This window comes from Hemiscyllium ocellatum, chromosome 17, assembly GCF_020745735.1.
Source record: "Hemiscyllium ocellatum isolate sHemOce1 chromosome 17, sHemOce1.pat.X.cur, whole genome shotgun sequence".
Lineage (NCBI taxonomy): Eukaryota > Metazoa > Chordata > Chondrichthyes > Orectolobiformes > Hemiscylliidae > Hemiscyllium > Hemiscyllium ocellatum.
The window spans coordinates 318,578-344,551 of record NC_083417.1 but is presented as its reverse complement, the minus strand read 5'-3'; the positions used below and the strand labels follow the sequence as shown (position 1 = coordinate 344,551).

At 41.1% G+C, this 25,974-nt stretch overlaps 1 protein-coding gene across 1 annotated transcript in view; it reads left to right on the top strand.

The window, feature by feature from the left end:
* Positions 1–22,223, top strand: part of LOC132823840 (vacuolar protein sorting-associated protein 4A) — a 30,662-nt gene extending 8,439 nt beyond the window's left edge. Inside the window, exons 3-11 of the mRNA XM_060837887.1 lie at positions 86–233; positions 856–917; positions 3,971–4,090; positions 10,245–10,401; positions 11,425–11,573; positions 17,796–17,877; positions 17,964–18,183; positions 21,166–21,306; positions 21,786–22,223. Coding sequence (XP_060693870.1) covers positions 86–233; positions 856–917; positions 3,971–4,090; positions 10,245–10,401; positions 11,425–11,573; positions 17,796–17,877; positions 17,964–18,183; positions 21,166–21,306; positions 21,786–21,887 — 1,181 coding nt within the window. The 3' untranslated portion in view covers positions 21,888–22,223. The remainder of the gene's footprint in view (positions 1–85; positions 234–855; positions 918–3,970; positions 4,091–10,244; positions 10,402–11,424; positions 11,574–17,795; positions 17,878–17,963; positions 18,184–21,165; positions 21,307–21,785) is intronic.
* The last annotated feature ends 3,751 nt before the right edge of the window (positions 22,224–25,974 follow it).

Here is a 25,974-nt window from a genome sequence, read left to right as displayed (position 1 = left end):
ATCAGGTCTCCCCTTCTGGGATGTTGGAGGCAGTTCCCCACCTTAGGGTTACTGTAGTCAAGATATTCCACTGTTTTTATTGCAGATGAGGCTCATGGAGAGAAGGCAAAGGAGAGTATTCGAGCGAAGTGTGTTCAGTACCTGGACCGTGCAGAAAAACTGAAGGAATATTTAAAAAACAAAGACAAACGCGGCAAGAAGCCAGTGAAAGAAACACAACAAAATGACAAGGGGTATGGATGAGGGCTCCTGATTTGGGAGAAAAACTGGAATTGTGGATATATTCATGGCTAATGGAGAATCGGCACATGCATTACTGGGATTGGGATGTTGGCAGGCAATTACTTTCATGGGTCGGGTGCTGGAGAGGAATGGGTAGGCAAGAACAATATGGTGTTGTGAGATAGATGTATATTATTGGGATGAATAAGGAGTGGAGAGAGAGTTACTGCAAGTTAGAAGTGAATTAGCTGGTACTAAAATTGGAAGTCCAGGTGAATGTTTTGCATGAGGGTGTGGGATTAATGGAAGAAGTTAAAAGGGAATGAAAATCTAAGTGTCTGTGACGGACAATAAGGTTTGTTTTCATGGGCTGGCTTTCATTGTGTGATAGGTGGTGGGATGAAATTGAAGACATGATACTTTTAAACCTTTTCAATCTTATGCTGTACCTCTTTGCTGTTTGCTGATTCTTTAATATTATCTTAATTACCTTTTCATATTTAGCAGTTTCCTGTTTTTCTCTTTAGTTGAGCCTGCTATACATGGACATTTTCTTTCCCCAACCCTAGCCATTTTCCTGCATTACTGCTGTCTGATGTTGCTGCAATTCTCATGTTTTGATTCCTCTCCCAGGAGTGACAGTGATAGTGAAGAAGAAAATCCAGAGAAGAAGAAACTGCAGGAGCAGCTGATGGGTGAGTGAAACACATTCTCATGTCGCCAGACACCTGCCTGTTAGTCTACTAGATCTGCATGTCAGGGATTTTAACACATGGATGAGAGTTTTGGAGGCACTGCTTTACTCGAAACCAGTGTGGATCAGTTAGCAATGAAATTAGAGTCAAATAGCATTTGGTATAAAATTGGCAGCAGAATTCCAGATGACTTAATGAATGGGAAGACCAATCAGTGAGCACTTTGCATAGTCACGTTGGGAAAATATAGATGAGACTTTCAGCAGCAGATAAGTTGAGGCAGGTTCCAGATGGGTGATATTTTGGTGATGATGGTCTTGGTTGTAGAGAAAATATGTAACCAGAAGCTCAAGGTCAAATAGGGTGTAATGGATGTGAGTAGTAAATTCAGAAATAAGGGAATGCAATTTGTGGCAGAGATTGAAGAAAATGGCTCATCCAGAACTGGATGCTGGCCAAGCAGCATGAAAATCTGAGGTAGTAAAGGGGTCAGTCTCAAAGTTGCAAGCATTCATATGAGACTTGACATGTTTCTTGTTGCTTTTAGTGTGTTGATGAAGAGGACCATGGGGTCTAGGATAGCAATGTATTTGGTGCCTCTGCCAAATTTGAAGGCAGAGGAGTACTGTCATCCTGATTAGTACCGGGAGTACTAGCCCACCATTGTCCCAGCGACAGGTGATGTCATTTTAATTGTGTGCAGAAACACAACAGTCTTTAGAGTAGGTGCAAATCAGACTGAAGTTTCAAATCCAGCCTTGAAGTGCGTATTGAGGAGGAATTACAAGCATGTACAAATTTGTTTGATTTAAGATCCAAACTTACAGCAGCAACCTGTCATTCTTCCTCCAACCTGAGATGTCTGAAAATCAAACTGTCAGTCAAATCAGATTAATAGTGGTACAGAGCCTTTCTACAACCCCACCCATCTACTTAATTGTATTTAAAAAATGCATTTGTATGTTGGAGAGGCAGTGACATAGTGATAACGTCATTGAAGTAACAATCTGGAGGCCCAGGCTAATCTCCTGGCAACTTGCTTGGTCTGACCTACATGTGACTCCAGACCCCAATCTAGCAAGCCACTCATATCAAGAGCAGATAGGGATGTTGCTCCTTGCCCGTCATGCCCACATTATAAAATAAATGAAATAAAAAAGCACTTTTCATGGCAAAGAATGTCCTATTTTAGAACAAGAGTTGCTTTTGAATTGGAATCATTGTTGTAATTTTAAAGCAGTAGCCAATTTGCAGGTGACAAACTCGCACAAACATTTGTGTGATCATCATATCCATTGTGGGCGGCACGGTGGCACAGTGGTTAGCACTGCTGTCTCACAGCGCCTGAGACCTGAGTTCAATTCCCGACTCAAGCGACTGACTGTGTGGAGTTTGCACGTTCTCCCCGTGTCTGCGTGGGTTTCCTCCGGGTGCTCTGGTTTCCTCCCACAGTCCAAAGATGTGCAGGTCAGGTGAATTGGCCATGCTAAATTGTCCGTAGTGTTAGGTAAGGGGTAAATGTAGGGGTATGGGGTGGTTGCGCTTCGGCGGGTCGGTGTGGACTTGTTGGGCCGAAGGGCCTGTTTCCACACTGTAAGTAATCTAATCTCAAAATTTGTGGTCTTGAATGAGCGATACATTTTGGCCAGGCGATGGCGGTAATGCACCTGCTCTTTGAAACAGTGCCAAGAGGCCAGATAAATCCTTTACCTATCCCAAACAAAGCACACTTGATACCATAGAACTCCATCAGTACTACACTGAATTGTTAGCCCTGATTATTGATTGTAATATTTTTATACATCATTTCATGTTGTCTGTGTCCTAAGGGACAAAGCCTATTTTGCTGGTATATCAGGCAGGACTTGCAGTCTGAAGATAATATTCAATACCATCTATTAGATGCGGTTTTTAAATTAAGACTTTATTTTGGTGGCAGCTGCTAATGACAATCTTCATAGAGCAAGTCATAGCACAGTATAGGCTGTTAATTAAAATAAAATATAAAATAATTTAAAAATTGCACAATTATGAATATTGAAATGAACATGTAATGCAAGATTCAGTCTCCCTAATTTACAGAGTAAAATATTGACTGCCCTGTCCTTTTTGAATTAAAAACCATAATTCATAGATTCAGATTGAGTTCATTAAATTTTCAATCATTTCATACTACTCAAGTTTTCTGAAGGAGATGTTTGGCTTGTCTTCTAGTCTTTTTGTTTTGTGCTTCTCTTGTGAAATGGTTTATTTTCTGCTTAAAACCTTAATCTGATTGTGGCAAGGCACATTGGCAATGGCAGGTGGGTTCATAGTTTTCCAGCAATGTTCAGGCAGTGTTTCTCTTTTCACTGATGGATTACTTGAAGACCAGAACACTTAGGAGCAGAAGTAAATCATTCAGCCCATTGAGTCTGCTCTGCAATTCAGTGCAAACACATCTGATCTAATAATCCTCAATTCCACTTCTCTGCCTTCTCCCCATGATTCTTCTCTGCTTTACTGGTTAAACATTTATCTAATTTGAATGTTTGATTTGCCATTCTTTGAGCAAAGAATTCTGCCTTACCTCTGTCTTCATTGTGTAAGATTATTGTCCTAAACTCATGTAGAAAGGGAAACAAAGGGTGTAAGTTTGCTTGCTGAGCTGGAAGCTATGTTTTCAGATGTTTTGCCACCATACTGTTTAACGCCATCAGAGAGTCTCCGTTGAAGCACTGGTGTTATGACCTGGCATTGAGGTTTCCACGATGCGATGGCGTAATTTCCCATTCTTTTTCTTGGGGTGGTAAATCGGGTATAAGTCGATGCGTTTCTTGGTAAAGTTTTGGTTGGAATGCCATGCTTCAAGGAATTCTTGTGCGTGTCTCTGGCTCCTCTTAGGATGAATGTGTTGTCCCAGTCGAAGTGGTGTCCTTATTATCACTTTTGGGATTTCATGAATGTTTTGTTTTTTGCTATCAATGTCTTCATTTTTTCAAAAAGACTTTGAAGCTTTCTGTAGATGTGTTTGGAACTTTGTTGTCAGCAGTCACACTCTTGTTCCATTATAGGTGCTATTGTGATGGAGAAGCCCAATGTGCGATGGAATGATGTGGCTGGTTTGGAGGTGGCAAAGGAGGCCTTGAAGGAAGCTGTGATTTTACCCATCAAGTTCCCTCATCTATTCACAGGTATGTTTTTATATTTCACAGCTTTTCTTGTAAGAGATTTATTTCTAACAAGGCGATAGCCTTGTGGTTTTATCATGAGATTATTAATCCAAGATCCCAGGTAATGTTCTATCGACCTGGATTAAAATCTTGCCATGACAAATGGTGAATTTGAATTCGGTATAAATCTAGACTTAAGTAACTAATGATTATGAAACCATTGTTTCATGATTCCCTAATATCCTTTATGGAAGCACATCTGTCAACCTTACCTGGTCTGGCTTACATGTGACTCCAGACCCACAGCAATGTAGGTAGCTCTTAACATATGAGCCCTCTGTGCATTTATAGATGGGCAATCAGTGCTGGCCTAGCTAGCTCCTAGAAACGCTAACTCCAATTTCTCTCTACAGATGCTGCCAGACCTGCTGAGCTTTTCCAGCAATTTCTGTTTTTGTTTCTGATTTACAGTATCTGCAGTTCTTTTGATTTCTAATGAGGAACATTTGTTGGTTAGTAAGCACTGGGATTTGTAGAGCTACGTTTAGGATCAACAGCAAAAAGTTAAAGATATGGGGTTCAAGGATGACTGAGGCATCTAAAGAGGATCCATAAGGATATGAGATTAAGGGTGACTGAGTTGAAGGTCTGTAAGAAAAGCAACATATTGTAGATGGAATCTGATATAAAATGGGAAATATTAGAAATAATTAGGTTTGGCAATCTGTGCAGAAAACTGTTAAATGTCCTAAGAGGTATTATTGTGAGAGGAGAAATAGGGGGATCAATGCATGATTTGAGGCATGGTACAGGACGAAGGGCTTCAGATTCTTGAGACATTGGGGCCAGTTTTGGGATAGGAAGAGCCCATTGCAAAGGGTTGCATGTCAATAGGACTAGAACCAGTGTGCTTATGGGAAGCTTAGCTCACATGTCTTAAACTAAACTGGCAGGGAGTGGATCAGAGTATATAGAGGTCATAAAGAATAATAAGGTGCATAAAGGAGATGAGTTTTTTTTTGGATAATGTCAAATAAACATTTGATAAGGTTCCATGTATTAGGCTGTTGGAGAAAATGCAGAGGCATGAGATTGAGGGTGATTTCGCAGTAAGAAGGCAGCGAGTGGTGGTTGATGGAAGATATTCAGCCTGGAGTCCAGTTACTCATGGTGTGCCACAAGGATCTGTTTTGGGACCACTGCTGTTTGTCATTTTTATAAATGACTTGGATGCTGGCATAGGTGGATGGGTTAGTAAATTTGTAGATGACACTAAAGTCGGTGGAGTTGTGGACAGTGTGGAAGAATGTTGCAGGGGGACTTGGATAAACTGCAGAATTGGGCTGAGAGGTGGCAAATGGAGTTCAATGCAGATAAATGTGAGATTATTCACTTTGGGAAGAATAACAGGAAGACAGAATACTGGGTCAATGGAAAGATTGTTGAAAGTGTGGATGTGCAGAGAGATCTTGGAGTCCATGTACATAGATCCCTAAAAATTGCCACCCAGGTGGATAGTGCTGTTAAGAAGGCAAACGGTGTGTTAGGTTTTATTGGTAGAGGGATTGAGTTCGAGAACCGTAATGTCATGCTGCAACTATACAAAACGCTAGTGTTGCTGCATTTGGAATATTGTGTACAGTTCTGGTCGCTCCATTACAGGAAGGACGTGGAAGCATTGGAAAAGGTGCAGAGGACATTTACCAGAATGTTGCCTGGTCTGGAGGGAAGGTCTTTTGAGGAAAGGCTGAGAGACTTGGGTCTGTTCTCATTGGAGAGAAGAAGGCGAAGATGGGATTTGATAGAGACATAAAAGATAATCAGAGGATTAGATAGGGTTAGATAATGAAAGTCTTTTTCCTGGGATGATGCTGTCAGCTTGTATGAGGTGGCATAGCTACAAATTGAGGGGTGATAGATTTAAGATGTAAGAGGCAGGTTCTTTACTCAGAGTGTGTTACAGATCTGGAATGCTGATGTAGTTAACTCAGCCACATGGGCGAGATTTAAACAATCTTTGGATGGGCACTTGGATGATGATGGGATAGTGGAGGGGGGTAGGCTTAGATAGTTCACAGGTCGGCAAAACATCAAGGGCTGAAGGGCCTGGTCTGTGCAGTATTTTACTATGTTCTAAAGGACTGCTATATTAATTAGGGACAGACTACGGAGGGTTATGAGAAATATGAGCACAGATGAAATGTCCTATCATAGTTGCGCAGAACAATGGTTTGGCTTGGATAGGAGTATTGTATCCAGTTCTGGGCACCAGTTTAGGAAGGCTGTAAGATATTAGAGAGGGTGCAGGAAAGACACAAGAATGTTTCCTGGGTTGAGGAATTTCGGTTAGGTAGATTAGTCTGGAGAAGTTGCAACTGTTTTTCTTGAAGAAGCTATGGTTGAGAGGCGATTTGATCCAAGTGTTCAAAATCGTGAAGGGTCTGGATGGAGTTGATGAGAAAAAGCTGATCCCACAGTGAAAGCATTTTGAACGAGAGGACCTGGATTTAAGGTAATTACTAAAAACAACAATGGTGATGTGAAGAAAACATTTTTCACAAACCTTGTGCTTCAATGAGGAATGCAGTGGAGGCAAGTTTAATTGACAAGTTCAAACGGGAATTGGTTTATTGTCTTTAAACTAACCATTCTGTGAGCAAGGCAGACTTATAGCAAAAGAAATCCAGCATATTTCTTAAAAGACATTCAAAATTGACCCCAAAGGTTCCTAACCATCTTTTTGAATAATCAGTCCTAGTCCTTATGAATAATTGATTTCAGACATCAGGTTTATAGCTGAAACAAAAGGCTTAACAATTTATTAAGAATACAGTATCTTTAGCAGGCAAAATTAAAGGACAAAGTAATCTAATTAGTGTCTATAATTTAAACCCAATAATTCTTGTTATCAGCCCTGTTGTCTCAAAAGACAGACACCGAACATAGTTAAGAGATTTTAAAAACTACAAACTTGGCCAAATTACTAATAAAAACACAACTTTCTGGAAAAACTCAGCAGGTCTGGCAGCATTTGTGAAGAAAAATTAAGGTTAACATTTTGGCTCCAATGACTCTTCCCCAGAATTAACAAATTACTTGTGTTTTTTTTTAATAATGCATTGTTCTATAAGTGCATACCGTTGATTTTCTGAAGGTCACAATCAGGTGCACCTTTTAAGGTCACTATGAGGAAGTTTCAGTAATCTGTATGACTTAGTTTCTATTCTCTGAACTTTCGATTGCTGATAGAACATAGAAAAATACAGCGCAGTACAGGCCCTTCGGCCCTAGATGTTGCGCCGACCCTAGCCCACTATCCTCCATATGCCTATCCAATGCCCATTTAAATGCCCATAAAGAGGGAGAGTCCACCACTGCTACTGGCAGGGCATTCCATGAACTCACGACTCGCTGAGTAAAGAATCTACCCCTAACATCTGTCCTATACCTACCATCCCTTAATTTAAAGCTATGCCCCCTCGTAATAGCTGACTCCATACGTGGAAAAAGGTTCTCATGGTCAACCCTATCTAAACCCCTAACCATCTTGTACACCTCTATCAAGTCACACCTAAACCTTCTTTTCTCCAATGAAAACAGCCCCAAGTGCCTCAGCCTTTCCTCATACGATCTTCATACCATACCAGGCAACATCCTGGTAAACCACCTCTGCAGCCATTCCAGTGCCTCCACATCCTTCCTATAGTATGGTGACCAAAACTGCACACAATACTCCAGATGCGGCCGCATCAGAGTTTTATACAACTGCATCATGACCTCAGGACTCCGGAACTCAATTCCTTTACCAATAAAAGCCAGTACGCCATATGTCGTCTTCACAACTCTATTTACCACGGTGGCAACTTTCAGAGATCTGTGTACATGGACACCCAGATCCCTCTGCTCATCCGCACTACCAAGTATCCGATCATTAGCCCAGTACCCCATCTTCTTATTACTCTTACCAAAGTGAATCACTTCACACTACCTTTCTGCCCAGCTCTGCAGCTTATCTATATCCCACTGTAACTTGCCACACCCTTCCTCACTGTCAACAACTCCACCGACTTTGGTATCATCGGCAAACTTGCTCACCCAACCTTCTAGCCCCTCTTCCAGGTCATTTATAAAAATGACAAACAGCAATGGTCCCAAAACAGATCCTTGTGGAACACCACTGGTAACTGCACTCCAAGATGAACCTTTACCATCAACTACTACCCTCTGTCTTCTTCCAGCCAGCCAATTCCTAATCCAAACCTCCAACTCACCCTCAATGCCATACCTCTGTATTTTTTGCAGTAGCCTACTATGGGGAACCTCATCAAATGCCTTACTAAAATCCATATACACCACATCTACCGCTTTACCCTCGTCCATCTCCTTAGTCACCTTCTCAAAGAATTCAATAAGGTTTGTGAGGCACGACCTGCCCTTCACAAAACCATGCTGGCTATCCTTGATCACATTATTCCTATCCAGATGTTCATAAATCCTATCCCTTACAATTCTCTCTAAGACTTTGCCCACAACAGAAGTGAGACTCACCGGCCTATAGTTACTAGGGTTATCCCTACTCCCCTTCTTGAACAAGGGTATCACATTTGCTATCCTCCAGTCTTCTGGCACTATTCCTGTAGACAACGAAGACATAAAAATCGAGGCCAATGGCTCTGCAATCTCTTTCCTTGCTTCCCAGAGAATCCTAGGATAAATGCCATCAGGCCCAGGGGACTTATCTATTTTCACCCTTTCCAGAATTTCCAACACCTCTTCCCTACATACCTCAAAGTCATCCGTTCTAATTAATTGTGACTCAATATTCACATCAGCAACAATGTCCTGTTCCTGAGTGAATGCTGACGAAAAGTATTCATTCAGTGTCTCCCCAATTTCTTCAGCCTCCACACGCAACTTCCCACTACTATCCTTGACTGGACCTATTCCTACCCTACTCATTCTTTTGTTCCTGACATATCTATAGAAAGCCTTTGGGTTTTCCCTAATCCTACCAACCAAGGACTTTTCATGTTCCCTCCTTGCTGCTCTTAGCTCTCTCTTTAGTTGCTTCCTGGCTACCTTATAACTCTCAACCGCCCCAATTGAACCTTCACGCCTCATCTTTACAAAGGCCGCCCTCTTCCCTTTAACAAGGGATTCCAATTCCTTATGAAACCACAGCTCCCTCACATGATCCTTTCCTCCCTGCCTGACAGGTACATACTTATCAAGGACACTCAATTGTTGCTCCTTGAACAAGCTCCACATATCGATTGCGCCCTTCCCTTGAAGCCTACTTTTCCAAGCCACGCATCCTAAGTCATGCCTCACCGCATCATAATTTCCCTACCCCCAGCTATAACTCTTGCCCTGCAGTGCACACGTATCCCCCTCCATCACTAAAGTAAAAGTCACCGAATTGTGGTCACTGTCCCCAAAGTGCTCACCTACCTCCAATTCTAACACCTGGCCTGGTTCGTTACCCAGAACCAAATCCAGTATGGCCTCACCTCTTGTTGGCCTGTCTATATATTGTGTCAGGAAACCCTCCTGCACACATTGGACAAACACCGACCCATCTAACGTACTCGAGCTATAGCTTTCCCAGTCAATATCTGGAAAGTTAAAGTCCCCCATAACAACCACCCTATTACTTTCACTGTTCTCCTGAATCATCCTGATATCAGGAGGTTAGGTGAGGAGTTACCAAATCTTCAGCCAAACACCACCTTTCAGAAACCTCCAGTTCAAAACCTCTGCTTCTTTCCTTTGGCACCAGTTCCCAGGTTCTGACCTTGTTCATGGCCAAACATCTGCTATCTGATTAAACGTACGGATTTCTCCAGTTTCACTCTGGTTGTGGAATACTTTGATCAAAAACCAATCTGCGTTTAACTTCCAGGTTGAGTCTCACAAACCAATTGTTTGCTTAAACGGATGACTGCTGACAGTCCCATGGTCACCTTTTAGTTCTCAGATCACAGTTCACAATTCCAAACCAAAACTGATAAAAGGAATGAAACAAAGTACTGAAAAGTCCAACATACTGAAAAAACAATAGTTGAATGGGTTGCATAATATGTTTCTGTCCCTGAAACTTGTAGAATCTGTGTTTAATCTTGTCACAGTTGCTATCATTGGTCCAATTCATATTCTGTTCTTCTCATTTTTATAGGTAAACGAACTCCTTGGCGTGGGATCTTGCTTTTTGGCCCACCTGGTACAGGAAAGTCCTACCTGGCCAAAGCTGTAGCAACAGAGGCAAATAATTCCACATTCTTCTCTGTGTCTTCATCTGACCTGATGTCCAAGTGGTTAGGAGAGAGTGAGAAGTAAGTAACACCACAAATATTTGAGTTTTGTGACTGTCTGAGTAGAGACAGTGGCATCTCTATGCTAAGTTTTAACAATAATTGAGCTTACAGAAGATTCCATTTCCCATCTCTGACTGTGCAATGTGGGGATACCTGGAAGATCCGTGAGATTAGTGCCTATTGAAGTGACAAAAGCCAACCAGCTGGACCCCATATCTGTCTCTGCTTGAGAATCTGAAACGGAGACAGCTAAGAATCGATGCCAAAACTAAATGTGGAGTGAACAATGCAGGCACATGAAAATTAAAATAGTGGAGTAAGTGTAGAAGTAAGGTGCTAATGGAAGATTAATATTTGAAGTGAGAAACTGTGACTGTTGTAATTTGTGGAAGTTTCTAAAATATAAGGTCATTCATAAATGTGATGAACTGTGAATGTTAACTTCCAGAATGTGGACTAGAGGACAAGTGGAAATCAATGAAAAGTGAACTTGGACAAGGTGTTAGGTAAAAATGCTTTTACTAAGCTTGAGATATATTTAGGATAATCTACCAAATTGAAAATAGAAGTTAAAGATCTCAGGATATTAAAATGAGTTATTTGTTTCTATTGGTTCCTGCAGCATCTTTGGTTAGTTGCACTTCTTCTAGGTATGAGATTCTCAATGAGGTTGAGCTCTGCATTTAACAGAAAAAGTATCAAACTCTTGCAACCTGCTCACTCCCCATCTCTGCTTCTGCCATAAAGTCTGGATCACCATCTCTTCAATCTCAGCAAATGCTGGACAATCTCAGTTATCTGGACACTCATCCTCCACCAAAATTGGAAGAACGTTTAGCAGCAATTACTTCCTAGAGGTAGCAGCACAGTAAAGGATGTCACATTTTACAAGGAGTCTATAAAGTGGGTCAGCTTATGAGAAACAAAGAAGTGAATGGATACTGAGAGGAACTGCCAGTCTGACGTCTTTGTTAATTTTCTTTGAGGCTACTAAGAAGTATGCAAGTCTCCTTGGGTGGTAATGTTTCCTTTCTCCCTCAGACTTGTGAAAAATCTGTTCGAGTTGGCTCGACAGCACAAACCCTCCATCATATTTATCGATGAAGTTGATTCCCTCTGTGGATCCAGAAATGAGAATGAGAGTGAAGCTGCCAGGCGCATCAAAACAGAATTTCTAGTCCAAATGCAAGGTAAGAAAGAGAGCCTTTATCTCTAGGAATTGTGGTCACTCTAGTTTACTTTGAGGTAGACTGCTGCACATTACAAACAGCATTTTGTTATTTATTTTTACTTGAATATTTGGGTGAAAGTCAGGTCCCCATTACACTGCTCACAGTGGTCAACGTCCTTGGGCTTTAAGCACAAGACAGGTATGTGTAGAGAGGGCCAATATCATCAGAGCAATTCATTTATTTTGCCTTTTTGAGCATGTTAGCCATTTTCTTCAAGGGAGATCTCATGGTGGTAGCATAAATTATGAAATTTTAATCAACTAAACTAAGAAAATTTCAATTTGTACCAGAATGAGTAACTAGATATGTGAACTTGGCAAAATTTGAGTGGGAATGTAAATTAAGAACATTTTTCAATGTGAGTTGTGATGAAGAATGTACAGCTTGAATGCACGACAGAAGCAAGTTCTCCAGTAATTTTGAAAGGGAGGTTGGAGATATGACATCTGCTTGGCAATGTAGTAATCTGCAGAAAGTTGCTTAAATTAAACCTGGCCAATTATCACTCATTAGTCTATTCTCAATTGTCAACTCTGGTGGGATGTGATGGCCTTATGGCATTGCTGCCAGAATAGTAATCCAGTGACCCAGAGACTGCTCTGTCTTATAATTTGTATTTGAATCTCATGATTAATTTGTATATTTATTAACCTGTAAGGCAACAAGAGACAATGTAGTGCAGTTATTCTGGTAAAGTTTACGGGTTACAAATATTACCTGTTACTGCAGGACAGTAACCTTATGAGCATACTATGACTCTTGCTTTCCATCTCAGCTTAAGGTGCAGGTCTACAATAGGTCTCTGATCTCTCTCCAGTGTTTTGAGAGTCTTCCACTTCCAATTGAACTGCAGATAATTTGACTTTTAAACCTGATGTGCTGTTTATTAACTCTAAGTCACAGCCAACAGCATAATCAATTACATTGTGATTGGTTTAGACTAGGCAGGGATTTTCTTTTATTTTCTAATCAATCTGTTTGACATTGCTATTTCACATCTCTGGAGCAGGTGGGGCTTGACCCTGGGCCTGTTGGTCCAGATGTATAGACAGTACCAGTGTACCACAAGAGCCCTGCTGGGTGGGGTTTAATTTTTATTTAACCTATTTTCTTGATTAACCAGTTCAGAGACGTTATTACACATCATTGGAGAAGGTGGGACTGGAACCTGAGTCTCTTGGTGTAGAGCAGAGTCATTCCCACTGAACCACAAACATACCTCCTCGGCAGAGTTTATTTCTAGTTAGTTTAAAGGCTGCATGTCATTGCCTGTTAAGGGTGTTGGACATTGATGTCACCTCTAACTGATTCCTGACTGGTTCCTTACGTTTTCAACTGTCCACAGATCCTACCATTTTTAAGTTTTATTATTGTCATTTTATGACTTTTACTAAAGTTAGAGGATAGTTTGAATTTTTTTTTACTACTTTGTCAATGAAACAGAGGATGCATATGCAGTCAGGGACCAAAAATTGAGAGTCTTTAGATTATGCCTCAATGCTTGCCTAACTGGTGAAATTTCCATTAAATCAGTCATTTACTTATCACTAGCCTTTTGCTTTTCAGCATGATCAGTTAACCGAAGTTTGTTTTTGTTTGTTGTGTTTGAATGTTTGGAAAAAAATCACGTTTTCCTTTATACTTTAATGGTGAAGCTAATTCAGAAGATCAGAAAGTACTAATGTAAAGTAAGGGATGTTAAAACAAATGAAATAGTGAAATGTTCTTCATTATATGGTGTTGAGTGAAAGTCCAAAACATCAGGTACTTACAAACTTTACAAAGTTAACTCCTTAACAAAGTTATGTGTAGTCATTTATAAGTCTCATTGCTGAAACAAATTAAAATTATATAGAAACACATCTGACCATGATTTCTTGATGGAAGTTAACTATTTGGGCGAATATTAACACAGCCTTCTTTGGTCTTTAAGATTGCATGTTCTCAATCGTGGGGTGCTTTGTTTTGCCAGAAAGAACATAGAGAGGCATTAAAGGATACAATTGTGAAGAGGATACAAAAGAATGGGGCATTGAGTGAAAATGTGCATTAATCATTAAAGATAGTGGGCAGGTTGTGAATGCGTTTTGGAAAACATACATTCCAGATTGTATTAAAGGAGCATTTCAAGGAAGTTACTTTAGATTTGTATAAGGCATTGAAACTGGAGTAGCTACCAGTTCCAGCTACCACACTTGAAGAAGAATTTGAAGGCTTTTGAGTGAATGTAAGAAAGGTTTGTAGGAATGGTTCCAGGGATGAGGAGCTTGATTTCCATAGAATTCCTAGTGTGGGAACAGGCCATTCGTTCCAACAAATCCACAACAACTCTCCAAAGAGTATCCAATTTACACTTACCCTATCCTATCCTATACCATTCCTGCAACCCTGCCCCTCCCATCACTGATCCATTAAGCCTACATGTTTTTGGACAGTATGGGTAAATTAGCATTGACCAATCCATTTAACTTGCACATCTTGGGACTGTGGGAGGAAACCCACACAGAAACGGGGAGAATGTGCAAACTTCACACAGTCGCCCAAGGCTAGAATTGAACCTGGTTCCCTGATGCTGTGAGGCGGCAGTGCTAACCACTGAGCCACCATGATATTTTGGAGAAGTTGGGAATGGTTTCGTTGAGAAAAATTTGACAGATATTCAAAATCATAGGAACAGGAATCAGCCATTCAGTCCATCAAGTCTGCTCTATCATTCATCCAGCTGATCAAACTTTTCAATGCCCTTCACATCCCACAGCCCTCTTATACCATTGATAATCAAAAACTCCATCAATCAAAATATAAAACATAATCAAAGAATGGTCTTCCACAGGCCTCGGAGGCAGAGAATTCCGAAGTTTCACAACTTCCAAAAGAAAGTCCTAAATAACATTTTCTTTATTTTTACATCGTTCCCCCAGTACAAGACTCTGTAACCAGGTGTAGCATCTTGCCTTCATCTATGCTTTAACAATTTTGTAAGTTTCCATTAAATAACCTCATTCTTTGAAATTCTACAGATTACAGGCTCAGTTTGCCTGATCTTTCTTTGTGGGGCTGTCTCACCACCTCGGAACAATTCTGGTGAACCTTCAATACACTCCCTCTTAATGAATGCTGTAATATTTGTGAGCTTACTGTCTGGAGGAATAATTCCAGAATTTATAAAATATTTGAAGGTAATGCATTAACTGTCTCTATAGTCAATTCCTTTGGCACTTGGATGTAAACACAGTAGATAGGAAGAGATACTCACCAATTTCAGAGGGATTGAGAATGCAACAGCAAAGTCCTAAGGTAATTGTTGAAAGAAGTAATGAAGATGTAAGAAACTTTGTCACACATCAAGAGGTGCATCTGCACATCTGCAATTTGCTACCGGAGTCTGGTAAATTGAGCAATTTACAAGGCTATTAGATTAACATCAGACCAGGAAGAATGTGCAGTCTTTATGGGAGGAGGCATTAAATAACTCATTTGGAGAGCTGGTGCGGACATAAGTGGTAACATGGTCTTGTACTGTGGTGTAACAATTCTGAGATCCCTTGAATCAGGTGGCTTTAAAAAGAAACCCCACAGATCTTGTGGCTTCCATCTCTGCAGTAAGATTCTGTCATGTTTTGTCCAACTGAATATTTGTTCCATAGTTTGTACTTCAGGTTATGCTGATTTGTACCCAGACTTGAGTGTGACATGTATTTGTCTCATTCACATGCAGTTACACTCGCTCAATACTAGTTAAAGAAGCATCTGAGCTCATGGTTGGCATGAATTAAAATAAATGTATTGGTTAAAAAGTAATTAAGCATTTCCCACTTGGTGCTGCTTTAGGAACTAGGTTAAATTCTTGTTGTTCAGAGATTTTTATAATCCCTCCGGTCTCTGCCAGTTGCATACAAAGGGCTCAGCTGAAATTAATGCTGAGGAGATAAGTCTTGTCAAAATGTCAGCTGAAAAACTAGTGAAAGGACCACTGGAATAAAGATTGTCAGCTAGTGGCTGGGAAGTACACCAGTATAAAGAGAGAAGAACAATAGATAAACAGTCAATGGTAGAAGTGATTGGGTGATAATTCCTGAAAGAACGATGTGTGTTAGTCACAGCTACTGCTCTGTTTGTGGCAAGAGGCTCTTTTGTCCAGAAATATCAGTTTATTTTGAGTGGCTGAGTCAGTGTCAATTTTGAGAAAGTGAGGACTGCAGGTGCTGGAGATTAAAGTCGAAGAATGTGGTGCTGGAAGGGAAAGCTGATCAGGCAGCATCTGAGGAACATAAGCCCTTCATCAGGAATGAGGCTTGTGAGTCAAGCGAACTCCTTCTCTTGGCCCCCTTAGCCCACAAGCCTCATTCCTGATGAAGGGCTCGTGCCCAAAATGTCGATTCTCCTGTTCCTTGAATGTTGTGTGACCAGCTGTGCTTTTCCAGCAGCACACAGAAAAGGAAGTGTGCAGACTAAAAGCTAACTTGAAAATGTATCGGGGTTTACTTTGGCAGGAAGAACAAAAATGTAGAGCATTATCTAAATAGTGAACAACTATTGAAAATGAAGAATGCAGAAGAGTCTGGACATTCTAGTGCAAGAGGTGCTGTTCTGTTACAGCACGTAATCAAGAAGGATTACAGAATTCAGTTCTTTATTATTGAAGAAATTATGGAGTCGTACAGCATGGAAACAGACCCTTCAGGCCAACTAATCCAAGTTGACCAGGTTTCCAAAACTGAACGAGGCCCATGTCTCTCTAAATCCATGTTCCCATCCAAATGTCTTTTAAATGTCATAATTGTATTTGCCTGTACCACTTGCTTTGGCAGCTAGTTTCATATACACATCACCTTCTGCGTTAAAAAGTTGCCCATCTCATCTGTTTTAAAATTTTCCCTCTCATCTTAAGCCTATGCCCTCTAGTTTTGGACTCCCCTACCCTGGGGAAAGGATTGTGGCTATTCACCATATCTATGCCCTCATAATTTTATAAACCTCTAAAAGGCCCTCCCACAGCCTCCTAAGCTGCAGATTTTTTAAAAATCCCAGCCCATCCAACCTCTCTATAATTCAAATCTTCCAGTTTCAGGAACATCCTCGTAAATCTTTTTCGTACCATTTCTACTTTAATAACATCCTTTCTGTAGCAGGATGACCAGAATGGTACACACTACTCCAGATGTGGTCTGACCAATGTCTTGTACAGCTGTAATGTGAAGTCTCAATTCTTGTACGAAATTCTCTGACTGATGAAGGCAAGCATTGAACATCTAAGTAAGCATGTTAAGCTTCATTCATACAGGGCATTAGTGAGACCATATCTCAAACACTGCAGTTTTGATGGTCTTTTGTAAGGAAGGATATACCTGCGTTTAGAGGAGCTCCTGGTGCAGTTTACTAGATTGGTATCTGGAAAGAGCAGATTTGCTTACAAAGAAAGCTTGAATAAGCTTCAGTGGTTAGCACAGCTGCCTCACGGCGCCAGGGACCCAGGTTTGATTCCAGCCTTGGGTGACTGTGTGGAGTCTGCACATTCTCCCTGTGTCTGCGTGGGTTTCCTCCCGGTGCTCCGATTTCCTCCCACAGTCCAAAGATGTACAGGTCAGGTGACTTGGCCATGCTTAACTGCCTATAGTGTTAGGTGCTTTAGTCAGAGGGAAATGCGTTTGGGTGGGTTTCTGTTCAAGGGGTCGGTGTGGACTTGTTGTGTTGAAGGGCCTATTTCCACACTGTAGGGAATGTAACCTAATTTAACCTAAGGCTAAGGTGTTTTCTCCAGAGATTAAAAGAGCAAGGGATTATTTTATTGAAGTTTTTTTAGATTCTGAATGATCTTTAATGAGGTGGATGTGGAAAGGATGCAAGAGTGGGCCCAGAACTAGGAGCCATTGTATTAAAATTAGTAGTTGCCCTTTTCAGACATAAAAGACAGGAAATTGTTCCTTTTGGACTGTCTGTTTCAGCAGGTGCTGGTGGCAGGATTGTTGAGATTGTTTAAGACAGAGGTAGATCGATCCCCATGCCTGTAAGAATCGAAGGGTGACTAGCCTGGGAATGTGGTATTTGGAACACAAATGGTGAGAAAGCTTGAGGTGTACTTCTCCTATTTCATACGTTGTATGCTAATTACTATGTATTTGGGGTTCCAGACGTTCGCTCTGTGTCTAATTCGAAAATAACTTGTTTCTCCATCTTCAGGTGTTGGGAATAGTAGTGATGGAATCTTGGTTTTGGGAGCAACAAACATCCCATGGGTGCTGGATTCTGCCATTAGGAGGAGGTCAGATTTTAGATTGTGCTACATTATACACATTGTAGTTTCTTTGTGTGAAATAATTTAAAAGTTCCCTTATTGTCTGTGTTAAGATTTGAGAAACGGATTTACATCCCATTGCCAGAGGAGCCAGCAAGAGTCCACATGTTTAAATTACACTTGGGCACAACTCCTCATTGCCTGACTGAGACAGACTTCAGGGAACTTGGCAGGAAAACCGAGGGATATTCTGGTGCAGATATCTGTATAATTGTTCGTGATGCATTAATGCAACCGGTCCGGAAAGTGCAATCAGCAACCCATTTTAAAAAGGTATGTGATCAGTGTTATACTGGTAATTACAACCTCCATCACAGGTTAAACATTTGTTCTTGCCACACAAATCTTAAGCGTGGGATGCTGGTGCTGTGGCCTTGATCAGAGTGTGATATCTGTTTCCCAATAAACCCAGGTTTAAGCAATATCAAAAAATTAAACTAAACGGAGAGACCTTATGTCGATAAGGGTTATCATATGAACAAATGAATCATAAAAAGCCAAAGGATTCTGGATTTATATCTTGATGTGGGGAATACAAACATGTGGAAGCAACACAGGTTTGTCCTGGAACATAGTTACCTATAGTTGGCGTATTGTTTGCAGTTCTTGACATGAAGAATATAAAAACATTGAAAATCCAGGTAAATTCAGTGGAGCAACACTAAGCACACCTGTTACATTCTTGAGAGGCTTAAGTCAGGCTTATCAAGGTCTTTGTCATAGAGATTATCATGAAGTAGGTACTGAGGGGATAGTGAGAGGCCACAACTTAAACCATCAAAATTATTTTTATAAAACGTAGAAGTACAAAGTTTAAAATAGAATTCTTAACCACGAACTTAGTAAAACAAAATCTGTAGGGGTTGAAATGGCTGGTAGGCAGAAAGGTGGGACGCTTGTGATTAAGGGATGACAGTAATCATAGGGGATTTTAATCTACAAATTGGAGAAACAAGATTGGCAACAGAAGGTTGAATAAAGAGTTTATAAAATGCTATTGGGAGCACATTTTGGAACTGACAATAAAGCACATTGTATTCAATTTGACATTAAGTAATGTGAAAGAATAATTAATGATCTGAGTTAGAGTACCCCGAGGTAGCACAACCACATTGTTATGTTCAGTTTGAAAGGGTGAAGATTGGGTCAAAGTCTACTACAGGTGAGCCCCATATCCGTGAGTCTGATCACCGTGGTTTCACTTACCTGCCGGAACATATAATCGGGATCGTTCCAGGACCAGGAACTGCTGGGAAGATATGTTTCCCATTGAAATCACTCCTATCGGTTTCTGGCTTCCGCAGTAGGTCCTGGAACGTAATCCCTACGGGTACAGGGGCACTACTGTATTTTAAATTTAAATAACAGCAACATGAAAGCTGAGCTAGCTGAAGGGTACAAGGCATATATACTAGCTGAATGTCTAAAACATGGTTAGTAAGCTTGCAGATGAGGTATCATAGATACCAAGGAAGGTTATCAAAAATTAGAGGGTCTTTGATCAGGTCGGGAAGTGGGCTGAGGATTGGCAACTGAAATTCAATACGGGTAAGTGTGAGGTGTGGCACTTTGGAAAGTCAAACCAAGGTAGGACTTGCACAGTTAATGGTGAGGTTCTGAGGGGTGTTGTTGAACAAAGGGACCTAGGAGTACATGCAGGCCTTCATCGATTGGAGCATTGAGTTTTGGAGTCACATGATCGGTCAGAATATGCAAAATGCTAAAGGATGAAAAAAAAGGTTAAGGAATGAGGGAAAGCTAACTAGGAATGTACAGAGAGGAACGGTTTTTGTAAGTATTTAAGAAGGATGGAATGAATTAAGTGATGATTCTTTTGAGGGAATTAACAAGTATGTTAAACAGTGGAGAGTCAGTTGGCATGATCTATGTAGATTTCCATAAAATCTTTGACAAACTGCTGCACAGGAAGTTGCTAAATAAGACAAGAGCCCATGGTGTTAGGGGCGAAGTACTGGCATGGATAGAAGATTGCCTTACTAGCAGAAGGCAGAGAATGAGGATAAAGGAGTTTTTTTCAGGATGGCAGCCAGTGATTTGCAGAGTTCTGCTCCACACAAACTGTGATGTTGTGTTAGACAAACAGGATCTTGAAGCTCTTCACCAGAGAGGTGTGAAAATCACAGACCTACTAGAGGGTGGCAAGTGGGGAACCTGGGTTGTGGATGGAGGGGTTAGTTTGCATTGGGGAGTGGAAGTTGAGGGGGGCTGGGAAATGGAAGAGAGTCTGGAGTGGATTGGGGGCAAGCTGGGGTCAGATGAGGGGGCTGTTCTGATTTTTAATCTTGAAGGAATCTCAAGGACACATTCCCTTGGCTCTCAGCTGAGGCAGTTGTTAATTTAGCAACAGGCCGATCAAATCTTATCATTGGACTGGTAATCCAGGGACCCAGGAGATGCGCAGAGCAGCACACTGGTTAGCATTGCTGCCCTCACGGCGTCAGGAAGCCGGATTCAATTCTCCCCTCAGGCAACTGTTTGTGTGGAGTTTGCAAATTCTGTGTCTGTGTAGGTTTCTTCCAGGTGCTCTGGTTTCCTCCTACATGGCTATGTGGATGAGCCATTGGAAGTGCAGTGTAATAGGAATAGGGTGGGCCTAGGTAGGATGCTCTTTGGAAGGTTAGTGTGGACTCTATGGACTAAATGGCTTGCTTATAACTGTATGGTTTCAGAGTTTTGCCAGGGTCATTGTTGGGACCACAGCTATTCACACAACAGTTTCAATCTTGCTCTGGCAACATCTCAAGAAATGGTTTTAAAAATTATTTTTTATTTCCTTTTTCCCTGCTTGAAATGTGATTTCAATGGTTGATTGTGTCAATCTTGCTTGATTCTTACTGGCTAATATTATTTATTATAAACAACAATCACTTTGTTTCTCAGGATAAGGAGTTAATCATTCAGGACTGAGATAAGAAATTTCTTCACTCTGCATTTGTGAATCTTTTTAAATTGTGCATCACTGAGGAAATCAATGAGTAAGGTGACAGGTTGAAAGTGAGTTGATGTAGAGGTTCAGCTATGAGGTTACTGAATGGTTAACCAGGCTTGGGGTAAAGAAGGCTTATGATCTTATTCCTGTCCCAATGCCCCACATAAAGCAGACGAAGTATGCTTGAGATAATTGCCGATTGTGGAAACAGCATTGCTCAAACTGGATAATTTCAAGAGGATTCAGGTATTTTGCTGTCAATTTTACAGGACAATATAGCATTAACTGTTTGATATCTTCCTCAGATTCGAGGTCCATCCAGGACAAATCCAAATGTCATAGTGGATGACCTTTTAACACCATGTTCCCCTGGAGACCCAGCTGCCATTGAGATGACATGGGTGGATGTTCCCAGTGATAAGCTACTGGAGCCTGTGGTTTGCATGGTAAATTCTGCTTGTTTTTGTGTTGCCTTCTCATATCAGAGTGCTGGTAATACAGGTGGTGAGGATGTTTGGTCAGATGAACTTTCTATGTTTCCGTCAGTTGAAGTTTTATTTATCTTAGCAGCAAAATAATATTTTGTTTAGAACAGTGCTTGTGAAAGCCTGCCTGTCACGGTGGTGTAACTACATTGTACATATGCAAATCCTGTACCTGTGTGCGTGTACACTCTGGTTTGGTGCTTTTTGAATGGGTTGGCGAATGATTTTGCTACTCTGTGGCTCAGCTTGGGAACAGATATATGAGCAGCAGCTCATCTCTTGCCTTGGGTTGTGATCCAGAATAATAAAAGCAAAGAATACTCTTAGTGTACAAGTCATGTATAGGTCAGGGTTAAGTTATGCATGCACCACCTGTTATCCATTTTGCTTGCTCTCTCTTTTTTGGCTTCTAACTCCTGAACTTCATTCTTTCTTTTCAGTCTGACATGCTTCGCTCACTGGCAACCACTCGACCTACTGTCAATGCTGAGGATCTTAACAAAGTGAAAAAATTTACAGAAGACTTTGGGCAGGAAGGCTGAGCCTTCTATTAAACTCCTTGCTCTTCCAGTTGATCCTTATTTCTGAAATAACAAGGAATTGTACAGTCTGAAGCTGAAAGACAAACTTAACACACCTCCCAGATGCTGCCATATCATTTGCCTATTTTAAGAAAAGCTGATTTTTGTTTTGCTGAAGACTTTGTGCCGTTATTAGTAACCAGGTTTCAAGCAGAAATATCCCAGCATGAACTTTGCACTCCTACAGAGCTCAGGAAACAGACATGTGGCCTGACCTCTTCCCCAATTCTGTAAAAGTTTGAGATTTTCTTTATTCACTGATTGACAGCCTTAAATAAAACATCGATCTCTCTCTGATACCTGTTCAAACTAAGATTCTGCACATCATTTTTCTGGGCAGGTTTGTTTCTCATCAGGGAGTGTCACTAACTGAAGATTTCGAAGGCTGCTGTCATTAGACAGTCTATGGGAATGAAGAGGAAGAGAATGTATTTAGTCAACAGTTAGACTGTTAATTATGAATGAATTATGTTGAAACCGATCTCGAGAATAGCATATTTCAGATTGAGTTTTGTCAAGATAAAGACACAATAATTCCAGAGGACCATAGACTACTCTCTCCTTAGTTGACTGATCTCAGGTGAGGAGTGAAGCTGAGAAGGTCTTCATGGTAACGGTAAGTGCAATGCAGAATGATCAACGCTGCACTGGACAAGCAATGCTCTGTCAGAGTCTGAACAACTAGTAACGCAAATACTTCTGTAACTGTTGGAAGGTTGGGCGTGGAGCAGAATTCCATGTTGATGCTGTGGTATCATGTTGGAATATTGCAAAGTTGTTAAGTTTTAAAAATTATCGAGACCTCTGGGGTTATTTTATTCATTTTTGGGCATGTATTTGAAGGATGGTTAAAATCAACTAGGTGAAAGTGAGGACTGCAGATGCTGGAGATTAGAGTCTAGAGTGTTTATCGAGTTTTCAGAAGATTTGTAGCTCTGTTGAAGTTCTGGATACAAGTTTGCTCTCTGAGCTGGAAGGTTCATTTTCAGACGTTTTGTCACCATGCCAGGTAACATCTTCATGAGCCTCCAGGTAAAGCACTGCTGATGATTGTTGCTTTCCATTTCTGTCTGTTTCTTTGGGTTGGTGATGTCATTTCCTGTTCTTTTTCTCAGGAATGGTAAATCGGGCCCAAGTCAATGTGTTTGTTAATAAAGTTCCAATTCGAATGGCATGCTTTCTAGGAATTCTCATACCTGTCTCTGTTTGGCTTGTCCTAGGATGGATGTGTTGTTCCAGTTGTAGGGATACTAGTGAGAGAGGGTCATGTCGTTTTGTGGCTAGTTGATATTCATGTATCCTGTATACGTAAACATCCATTCTAGGACAAGCCAAACAGAGACACGCATGAGAATTCCTAGAAAACATGTCATTCCAATTGGAACTCTCTCAACAAACGCATTGATTTGGACCCGATTTACCACCCCCTGAGAAAAAGAACAGGAGATTACATCACCAACCCAAACATTTAAATAGAAAGCAGGAATCATCAGCATTGCTTCACCTGGAGGCTCACTGAAAATGTTACCTGGTATGGTGACGAAACGTCTGAAAATGAATGTTCCAGCTCGGTGAGCAAACCTACATCTAGAATGTAGTGCTGGAAAGTCGCAGCAGGTGAGGCAGCATCCTAGGAGCAGGAGAAATGACGTTTCAGGCACAAACCCATCATAAGGAATTCCTAATGAAGGGTTTATGCCTGAAACGTTGATTCTCCTGCTCCTCGGATGCTGTCTAACCTGCTGTGCTTTTCCAGCACCACATTCTCGACATGTATCTTAAGGATGTCAAGGTTACAGAGAAAATAAACTACAACAGTGTCTAGGTTAACAGAATTAACCCCAAAACCCATGTTTCCTTCTCTTTGGTCATTTACACTCATACCTCTTGCGTTAAATTTTTAATTTTAGTTATTCTGCTAAAGGTACTTTCAGTACAAGCTGTGAGCCCATCATATGGTAGTATAAAACTGGACATCATTGACTAACTGTGTACCACACAATAAACAGCAACAAATGTATAACCTCACTGCCAGCTGTTCATATTCTACTCTAATCATCACTTTCAAAGAAAAAGCAGCAGCCATGAATTGAGGAAGAGAACAGGAGGAAAAAATAATTAAAGCCAACTTATTTAAGGTGTAAACTGTGATCTTGAATTATGGATTCTATATTCTAAATACAAAGGTACCACAGGCAAGTCAGGTTTGACAATTCCTTTTATTACCCTGATCAGTTAGACCAAGGAATGCATTAGGTGCAGAATTCAAATGTTTGCGAAGTTTCTTGCAAAGAACTTGGTAGGAAGATTCTGCAACTTAATACAACATGAAGTGAAATTACATAAGTAGAAGATTGGTTGATGAAAAATTTAAGTTGGACAGTTCATCCCAAAGGTCAGTGCTGGATTCTGCTTTTTCTCTGAATATAGATGATTTGGATTCTGGTAGTGTATACGGCTGGTAATGTACAACTACACATTAATTGGTCTAGTGAGCAATTAGATAGTCAGGAGAGTGGAATGGAGAGATGATAGGACATGGGAGCAGAAATTAGGCCATTCAGCCCATCGAGTCTGCTCCGCCATTCAATTGTGGCTGATAAGTTTCTCAACTACATTCTCCCTCTTTTACCCCATAATCCTTGATAATCGGTCTCAAATGTTAAAATTCACACAACACCAGGTTATAGTTTAGCACATTTATTTGGAAGCACTAGCTTTTGGAGCGCCACTGCTTCATCAGGTGGTTGTGGAGGACTTTTAACTTTGTCCACCCCAGTCCAACACTGGCACCTCAAAGTCCAACTTAAATATACTCCGTGACATTGCCTTCACAGCCTTCTGTTGCAGTGAATTCCATAGATTCATCACTCTGGCTGAAGTTGTTTCTCCTTATCTCCATTCTAAAGGGTCTAGCCTTTACTCCAAGGCTGTACCCTCAGGTCCTAGTTTCTCCTACTAATAGAAACATCTTCCCAACATTCACCCTGTCCAGGAGGAGTAAGTGAGGACCGCAGATGCTGGAGATCAGAGTCGAGAGTGTGGTGCTGGAAAAGCACAGCAGGTCAGGCAGCATCCAAGGAGCAGGAGAGTCGACATTTCGTTCCTGATAAAGAGCTAATGCCCAAAACGTCGGTCCCCCTGTTCCTTGGATGCTGCCTGACCTGCTGTGCTTCTCCAGCACCACACTCTTGACTCCACTCTTTCCAGAACATTCGGTATTCTGTATGTTTCAATTAAATTCCTGCTAAATCTTCATCCTGCTAAACTGAGTCAGGTTTGGACCCAGAGTCCTCAAACGTTCCTCATATGTTAAGCTTTTCATTGCTGGGGCCATTCTTGTGAACCTCCTCTGAACACACTCTAAGGCCAGTACATCCATCCTGAAATGTAGAACCCAAAACTGTGCACAATACCCCACATGTGGCTTGACCAGAGCTTCAAAACTAACTGCTAATTCAACCTGTATGTTTACTTTGAGAGAATCCTGGACTAAACTCCCAACTCTCTTTGCACTTTAGACTTCTGAATTTTCTCCCTATTTAGAAAATTGTCCATGCCTCTATTCTTCTTAACAAAGAGCATGACCTCTCACTTTCATGCGTTGTACTTCATCTGCCACTACTTTGTCCCCTCTCCTAAACTGTCCAAATCCTTCTGCAGCCTCCCTGCCTCCTCAAAGCTACCTGTCCGTCTACCTGTCTTTGTATCTCATCTACAACTAGCTAGTTGCAATAGAACAAAGAAAATTTACAGCCCAGGAACAGACCCTCCAAGCCTGAGCTGATCCAAATCTAGTGTCTAATCTTGTCGCCCAATTCCTAAGCATCTGTATCCCTCTGCTCCCCACTTCCTCATGCATCTGTCCAGACATAACTTAAATGAATCTACTGTACCTGCCTCTACCACCTCTGCTGGCAACACGTTCCAGACACCCACCACCCTCTGTGTGAAGTACTTGTTGCGTGTATCCCCCTTAAACTTTTCACCTCTCACCTTGAAAGTGTGACCTCTCGTTATTGAATCCTTCACCCTGAAAAAGCTTATC